The sequence below is a fragment of the Papaver somniferum genome, chromosome 9 (assembly GCF_003573695.1).
Source record: "Papaver somniferum cultivar HN1 chromosome 9, ASM357369v1, whole genome shotgun sequence".
In the NCBI taxonomy this organism is placed as follows: domain Eukaryota; kingdom Viridiplantae; phylum Streptophyta; class Magnoliopsida; order Ranunculales; family Papaveraceae; genus Papaver; species Papaver somniferum.
This window is the reverse complement of record NC_039366.1, coordinates 160717212-160726069: the sequence shown is the minus strand read 5'-3', so window position 1 is coordinate 160726069 and position 8858 is coordinate 160717212. Positions and strand designations below refer to the sequence as shown.

The window sequence follows — 8858 nt, the reverse complement described above, 5'->3', positions numbered from 1 at the left end:
GAAAAGGCAAAAGATATCTGATAAGGGGAAGGCGAGGCCAATCAAGATCACCAACAAGTCTACTTCCGAAGATGTAGTCAAGGCTTTCAAGGTTATGGTAAGAATGACTTCACTTTATACTGTTTTCATATATTAGTTATGGTAAAAATGTCTTCAACCTCATGGTTATAAGTTGTTCTCAAATGAAAAATAGGTTGCCGCGGGTAGGGAGATGTTGAAGAAAATGAAGGCCAAACTTGGTTGCAAAACAACAATGACCGTGGAAGAACAAAAATACCTCATCGACAAGTGGGATGCAATCATCAACAAAGGACAAGGACCCGAGGAACCCGAACAAAGGCCTACCACTAAGAGGTCTCGACAAGTTGGTGAAGGTACAAGCCAAGTTGGTGCTACCGTCCAACCCGGTAATGATGCGTCGGAAGATGAAGACCAAGGTGGAAGAAGAGGTGGTCGTGGAACTAAGAAGAGGGGTCGTGGTTAAATGCCCTTTTATGTACACTTTTATGGTACACTTTTTCTTAAGTTTTAAGTACACTTTTATGGTGTTGCAAACACCTTTGCTTTAAGGTGCTGAACTTTGTTTTTAATGGTGCTGGGATTGGGTTATGGACACCGTCAATTTCATGTTTTAATGAATAGCTTAACAGTTATGTGCCGAATTTACAGAGTTCGACTTATCCTCTAATGTTAGTTACACGCCGAATCATTTGTCCTTCAGGTTCGGCGCATTCGATAATCACATTATGTGCCGAACTATGAACATTTACAGGTTTCGGCTTATACGATATCCTCAATATGTGCCGAACCGCGAACAATATTTTAACCCAAAAATTAACAAATTCATGTTCGGCTCAGACGATAATCATATTATGTGCCGAACCTTGAACATAAGAGGTTTCGGCTGATACGATATTCTCCATATGTGCCGAACCAGTAACAATATTTCAACCCAGAAATTAAAAAATTATGTTCGGCACATACGAATTTGGATATGTAAGCCGAATTAGTAATGATTCTATTCCGGGCTATTCAGGATGTTGTTCGGCTTACTATGAAACTTTCATATAAGCCGAACTAGTGTCTAGCAAAAGGGTGGGAATTGGAAATTATAGGTTCGGCGCATGCAGTAAACAGATTCAGTAAACCGAACCGTTCATCAATGATATATGAGCCGAACCTCAACCTGTTTCGCCGAACCATGATTCATAATCTAAGAAATCAGCCATTTGGGAATCATTGGTGTAGTTGATGTGTATTTTCCTAGGTTTTTTAGATGATATATGACCCTCCTCATCCTCCATTGAATCAAGAATTATAATTTTCTCACTTTCTCCTTCTCTTTCTCTCCTTCTTAACCAAACCAAAACTTTGATTTTTTTTTCCTCATATTTTTCATCTAAACAACTCTTATAATTCTGAAAATTATCTTAATCTCTAAACAAAATATTTAATCACTAATCAAGATTATTAACACTAATACGTAAAGAGCAGATTTGTCATTAAAAAAAATTTGGGTTAAGGGGTTATCTGATTTTGCTATTCAACAACCTTTTTTGTCTTCATTCAGTATGCCTTGAAAGATTTTGGTATGCCCAAAATTATGGTTCTAATAATATACTAACAGGCATAATAGAAGTTAGGTGTGATTTACTTCAACTATGTATCTTGAATGACTTTTGTTTGTGAAAGCCCAATTAGACGATCCAAGTCGGATAAATATTGGATTTTCTTAAGATCTGGAAATTAGAAGTCTACATTGAAAGTTAAAAGAAAAAAATGGGAAAAAGAAACAAACACATTTCTTGTTTTAGAAATTTGGTTGTTTTCCTAATAATAGGAAAAAGAAAAAATTCAAACAATATTCGTAGTGTACAATTCTCATACCCGAAAATTTCTGAAATGGAGTTAGTTTCAGAAATGGGTTTTGTGGAAACGTTTTATTCTCTTAAACCAAGTACGTGAGGAAGTTCAGAAAAAACCGGTAAAAATGAAATCCACGTGTCAAAAATCTAATTGGTTATTGTGAGAAGTGGATCACCAAAAAAGAGGAACAGGTCTAAGTGGTTTTTATTTGGTAACCTGTAATTATCGGTGACCTGTGGGGGCTTTAACCTATTAGTCCGGTTACATGGGGTCAAAGGTATAAGAACTGGGGGTTTAAGCAAAGGTAGTGGTTTTCAGAGGGTTTTGGCGATCAGGAAAGAAAAAAAAACTCAAGAATTTAGAGTTTTTAGAGCGAGAAAGTTAGATACAAGTTTGCGTGTAAGAAAGGATTACGGAATTGTTAAGATCTCTTCAATCTCATTAGCAATTCTCTGAATTGGTTGAGATCAACAGAATTCTGATTGAATTATACAGCTTCAGCCTCGAATTTCGTTAGATTGTTGAGAAACATTGTGTAATTCTGGGTTTTTGGAGGTGAGGTTTTAGAGATTTTGATTGTCTTTGTCTAGAAAAGACAATTCTGGGTTTATTTGATCGCTGTAATCATTTCTTTTTTCATTTGTTATCGTGGTTAGAGTTTTTGTTTTGTTTGTTTGTATGTAGATTTGTTTTTCCTTGTTTGATTTCATTTTCTTTGAAAAATTTGATCGTAATTTGTTTTTTTTCTTCTCGTTTGGTTGAAAATTTGATCTCATTACCGTGAATTTTACGGTGTGGTTGAGATCTGATCGAATTTTACAAAACATATATCAATTCTCTGATTTTTCTGTGGTTGATCAACTTCTATCATGGTGGTTGGGATTTGTTTCTTTTTTTTTTTGTTTCTGTATATTTTGGCTTTTATAATATTAATATTGTTTTTTTTTTCTCTCGAATTCCTTGATTTCTTATACAACATCATGTTGATATTGATGTTTATCTTCAATAGTTAATCTTCTTGAGTTTTTTTTTCGACAATTTGCAGAAATCACAGATAAAGAAAAAGGCGTTTCGGATTTGTTACAGTGAAGAAAATTCGAAATTCGTTACATGTAAGAGCAATCATCAGCTTCTTCTGAATTCTCATGTTTTTATTGTCCAAAAGCAATGAATTATGTTTCCTCTTTATTATAGCCAAATTGGAAATGGTTTCGCATACTCAGTCAAGATTTTTATATTTTTCTAACTGTCCAATTGCAAAAGAAATTTATTCAATTTTTAGAGAGGAGTTGTTTTCAGAATCTCCTTCTTTGTCTATGTATCTTGGGTTCATAATATTTGTTTAGAGATCATATGATCCGGTATAATTCACTGAAACAGAAGTTATACCCAATCGGTATCTAATTCTGATCTGTAATTTTCTTGGCTGTTATTTCACTTTGGATTGTTTTCTTATTATTACACTTTGTATTGTTTCCTTATCTTTTGATTGCATAAAAGGTTAGTATGCGATCAATTTCGAACCTTTTATCGTTTTTTTTCCAGCTTGAGCCATCCTGAATCGGAATGTGGTTTAGATTTTGTGTAACTGTTAGGTAGAAGTTGGTTCTTCGATAATTACTACGAGGTTTCCTTTTTTGATAGTGTTTCATTTAATTTGGTCGTCTCGAGTTTGCTTGTCAGTAGTTCATTTATGTTCTTAGATACAGGCTGAATATGTAACTGAAAATGTGAAGTCATCTGATTTATGTTTTTTTTTCATCTGTTCAGGGTTTAACTCCCTGGATCAGCTACATCAAGCAACACGAGGGGTGTCAATTAATTAGTTTACGTGATTTCAAACTTTACACAGTGAAAATGGTCTGGAACAGCAGTTGTTAATTCTCGTTCAATTGTTTTATCCGGTGCACAATACTTGTAAAATATGGTCTTTCAGAAAAGATTAGATTATGGATTCAATGGCTATCAGGTGCCTCGTGGTTGTAGATCTGCTAGGGTAATCTTCTAACTTTATTCAACTAACTGTGCATTTTACTTTTCTGGTTCCTTTTCAATTATCTGAACTTCTAGTTTTAACTGGTGCAGGGGAGGAGTTCTCTTAAACGAAAATTCGAGGACACTCAAATGGGTGCTTTTGAATTGCTGGCTACTGTAGCTGGAAAGTTGTTACAGGAGAGAGAAGCTTCTCCCGCTCATAGTAATGTATCGGGTGGAATTGGAACGACAATGCAGGCCACCGTTGGCAAAGATAATGTTAAACTGGAACAGCGAGATGAAGAAAAACCTCTTAAGGTAGAATCTTGTGATCAGGGAAGCAGCGAAGAGACTAGTTTGGTCTCAAAGCCTAATCAGAACAAATGTTTGGATGAATTTTCTCATGTGGTGTCAGATCCTGCTTCTCTCGATAAGTCTGTAAATGCTGAGGATAGGAATGAAATTGTGCCTGAAACTTGCATTTTCAATGACATGCTTGAATTGGATACAAAACCTCCTGCACTTGTCAGCTCAGACAGTAGCATTGGAATACATCCATCTTCAGGTCCTTTCCCTGGTTGTCGGGGTAATGTAAAGTTAGTTAGTAGAGATGATGACGATAACTCTTCTGGGTGTACACAACCTAGCACCACTCCTTTAAAGTCTTCTAGGACCCCACCACGTCTAGAAGATCGGAAGATAAAAAAGGTTTTGGAATCGAAATATTGGGAAGTAGCACCGAAGTTGGAGGGAGAACTTTCTAATACTGGTAAGCTACCCTGAGGTTTAGTAACATTGGCTACTACACTGATTATTGCTTGGTTTCTTATAGGTTTTTACACGTAATTTTTGTCTGAATGTTCTCCCCCCAATACTAAATCTATGTTTTGACTGATTTTTCTAGATGGCTATATCAAGCCCATCTCCCACAACGAGAAAGTCTTTTATACACGGCAAAGATCTCTAAGGAATACTTTGAAGAGGAGGAAGCTCGATAAAAGAGCAGTTTCAACATCTGACGGAGGGGTTAGCAGCGAAGTTATTTCCAATTCATCAAAGAACGGGAAGAACGGAAACACCAATAGTTTATTTTCAACAACTCATGGAGGTCTGTCTCTATATTTGCATCATAAAGTATTGAATGCTGATCTTTTTGATATTCATGTATTTCCACAAAGTGTGCTAAATTAGGTACCTTGATTTTGCAGGAAGTGGGGTATCTTCATCTTCAGCTGCTGGTCACGAGTCTTCCTCTCAATCAAAGGATGCTCATGGTAAGATATTTTATAATTGATTGATGCTCTCGTGCTCTTTTGACATATGAAGGTTCTTATATTCACTCTGTTTCCTTATTCAGTGAAGCTTAGTATCAAATCCTTCAGGGTACCAGAGCTGTTTATTGAGATTCCAGAAACCGCAACTGTTGGTTCACTTAAGGTATGCCATAATTGATTTCTTTCGAAAATAGTAAATGACTTTCCACAATTGGTCCTATCTAATTATCTATTCTTGTGGAATGAAATTTTTCTCAGAGGTCAGTGATGGAAGCTGTAGCTGCTATAATTGGAGAAGGACTGCATGTTGGTGTGCTCTATCAAGGAAAAAAGATTCGGGATGACAGCAAAACATTGCTCCAGACTGGAATCTGTGACGATGATAAGCTGGATGGTTTGGGTTTTGCTCTGGAGCCAAACCCTACAAATGGTTCACATTTCTCCCCCAAAGATCCTCCATATCTGGTTCAATCTGATGTGCCTCAGCTGCTGACTAGGTGATTACGATATACCTTAATTTGTATTAATCATGTATGTATTAGTTATTGCTTCCTTGACGCATCAGCAGAACTAGAATTGGTCGGTTTTATTGTCACAAACACCAATTCATTTGATTTCATCCATATTATTTCAGGTACCCACTTAGTCCTGGCATAGATGCCGGACTTTCTGATGCATCACCAGATACTCCGTTGACCAATTTGACCAACTGTGTAGAAAGTGATCATGATTCTGTTCTCTCTCCAACTGACATGTCTATTGACAAAACCATGCCGGATTCCAGAGCCCTGGTCCCCCATCCTTCAATGAGTGTCGATGCGTTGGCTGTGGTTCCATTGCACAGGAAATCTAGGCGGTCAGATCTTGTTCAGCGCCGTATTAGGAGACCCTTCTCTGTTCATGAGGTAGAAGCACTTGTCCACGCCGTGGAGAAGCTTGGAACAGGAAGGTGTGTATCTACTATTTTATTTTCTGGAGTAAGATCAAAGAGTTTTATGCCCTGTATGACATTCTAATGGTCAATTTTCTTTTTTCCCAGATGGCGTGATGTGAAGTTACGTGCTTTTGACAACGCAAAACACCGCACATATGTGGATTTAAAGGTAATTTTTTAATTCTATGCCAATTCCACTAGATATTTGCTTCAGTTCTATATTGTTTGATTGTAGCTGTTTCGGTGGTATATACAGTCAAATATGGTAAAGCCGGTTACGTATTTAATTTGATGATTAAGTTGGACAATTCAAACTTAGAAATATTTCTTGTCTAAGCAGAATTTTAAATGCCTTACAAAATAAGCTACCAACTTAAGAATCTTATTCCACTTGATATCAGTATACGTCTTACTTATGCTATATCGATGTTTTAGTTTTATTCTATGGTAAATTTTGCAGGTGGTGTATGCCTTATCCATAAATTATGAAATTTCTTGGGTCGAATCTCTATTATTACAGTCCTAACATGACATCATATTTGTTAATTATTCTAATCACATGCGGAAACTACAGTTGGGATTACTTTATATCTCCCACTTTCTGCGCTAATATGATAGATAACGTCACCTATTTATCCCTCAGTTAGAATCGCTGTCCACTTAATAATCTAGAATAAAACCAAGTCTTGCTAATATATATTTACTTTTAATGATATACTGGTGTCAAGAAAGCATCCACTTCTCAGAGGTTATTAGCTTTGTAGTATGAGTATTACATTACTAATTCTTAGTAAGCTGGATCAGCTGACAGTCGTCGAGATCTCGAGGAACATCCGATGATTTTTTTAATTCAGGCAGACGACAAGACTGATGACTATTCTGTGCTAGAATATATTAATTTCGTGTTTCGGGGATCTGTATCAACTGACAAAAGCAGTTCTGTTTATATAATCCTTGACGAGTATAATTGGATTGGAATACTGATTTTATTTCATTTGTTAATGGTTTCACAGGATAAATGGAAAACACTGGTTCACACGGCAAGAATATCTCCACAACAAAGGAGGGGAGAACCAGTCCCTCAAGAACTTTTAGACAGGGTATTAGCTGCCCACGCGTATTGGTCTCAACAGCAAGCGAAACAGCAAGTCAAGCAACTAACCGAGACTTGCCTTCTCCTCAAGACTTAAAACAAGACAGTAGATAGATAAGGCGCTAGAGACGAGGGAGAAGGTATCGAAATTGTCTGATCATTTGTTATTATTGTTGTTTTTGTAAAAAAAAAAGGAAAAGAAAGGTACAAAAAAGAAGTGATGACAGAGGATAAAAGAAGGAAACTTCGTCAGTGTAATATTCTCACAACACACAACTTACACCCCACCGCAACGATTCATTGCCGTTTTATACCTTTTTCTTTTAGGTGATTAAGAGAAGAGGTTGTTTTTGGCACTTTTTTTGTAAATGAACGGAATAAAGAAGCATTGCTAACGTAATTAATTCTTCAGAGCAGAGAGATAGAGAAGAGAGAAATCACATTGTTGTAGTTTATGATCGTCGATCTGTTCTAATTTCAATTTAATTTAATTCAATTCAATTCATATTTTTGATTCTTTCTCATTGTTTTCCTGATAATTCTATGTAATGTTTGTTAATTAATTGTAATTGAGCAATTTCTAGAGAAGTGATTTTGATCATCTTTTTCATATTCTTTTTGGTTATAGTCTTTAGTCTTATATTCAATCAAATAGATGGCGTACAATCAAAATCAAGATATTCGAGGATAATGCTATAGAGTATTATATAAGGTTGGTGTAACGTAAAGAGAAACTATGATTTAGTAGCATGTTCACCGTGTCGTCTTCTTCTCCCTCGTCTTGTTATGGATCAGTTTTATTTTTTGGGTTTTTATAATGTGGATGAGAGAGAGAAAGCACGTGGAAGAGTGTGATGGGGAGAGAGGAACGTGATAGGATTTGTTTCTGAAAACAGTTGTCTTTGAGGAAAGAGAGAAAAGATGGAAAGGAAACGAAAATGATAATGGTTAGTTGTTTTGGATAATGATATGGAATGGACTTTTCCATGTGTTGTGACTGCTGTGGGGTCTTTTTCTTAACTGATAAAACGGTTTCTGTGGGGTTCTTCGGATTGGGTCCAGAACATAAACCCAACAAAAGCTGTAACTCCAAATTCAAATGTTTTTAAGAGGGAAAAAAAAAGTTTGGTCTCCAACTTTTCTAAAGTTTTAGGTAGAAGACTCAACTCAAGCTAATGTTCTATTCTTTGATTGGTTTCCAAGACAGTAGCTACATTTTATTTACTACTTATTACACTCAGATAGAAACCCCATCGATTTGGGATCTGGTGTTTTAACATTGGCCGCATGAATAACAAGATAGGTCTAGGTCTATGTAGGCGCTACTGCAGTAGAGTATTTGTACATGATACTGGAAGAAATGATTCACAAGACATGATACCGCACAAACGAATTGAACTTCCAGATAGGCCATTCACATGATGGACAAGATGCGCATTGGCCCTGAGTGCTTATCCCTTGGGTAATGCAACACTTGTGAGAAAGTTCCTTCACATTTGTGCTGTGCTCTTGCGCGACATTGCCATTGTATTCTATCATATGCAAGGCTGGGGGTGCCAATTTATCCGGGGGTGTAGCAACCCAGAGTACTTGCTAACAAGCCAGACATTTTCTTAAATAATAACAAATTTTTTAAAGCGTTCTCATTCACCGGAGCTCCACGTTAATTCTCGCTTCTGGTTGATTCTGGCCCCACCAGTTTTCTTATTTGTAAAGT

The 8858-nt window shown here is 36.5% G+C and overlaps 1 protein-coding gene across 1 annotated transcript; it reads left to right on the top strand.

Annotated features, from left to right (window-relative positions):
• Positions 1-2148: 2148 nt before the first annotated feature.
• On the top strand, positions 2149-7658 carry LOC113310808 (telomere repeat-binding protein 5-like). Its single transcript, XM_026559596.1, has 11 exons — positions 2149-2421; positions 2912-2978; positions 3637-3862; positions 3952-4609; positions 4745-4948; positions 5049-5114; positions 5198-5277; positions 5373-5611; positions 5749-6063; positions 6154-6217; positions 7062-7658. Exons 3-11 carry the CDS (start codon positions 3791-3793, stop codon positions 7236-7238), a joined length of 1875 nt encoding a protein of 624 aa, XP_026415381.1. The 5' UTR covers positions 2149-2421; positions 2912-2978; positions 3637-3790; the 3' UTR covers positions 7239-7658.
• Positions 7659-8858: the final 1200 nt, after the last annotated feature.

Bases quoted from the DNA above. Each gene is read 5' to 3' on its own strand.
- LOC113310808 (XM_026559596.1), top strand. From the start codon at position 3,791: ATGGTCTTTCAGAAAAGATTAGATTATGGATTCAATGGCTATCAGGTG. The intron at 5,115-5,197 runs GTAAGATATTTT...TTCCTTATTCAG, and splicing joins TCAATCAAAGGATGCTCATG to TGAAGCTTAGTATCAAATCC. The intron at 5,278-5,372 runs GTATGCCATAAT...AATTTTTCTCAG, and splicing joins CAACTGTTGGTTCACTTAAG to AGGTCAGTGATGGAAGCTGT.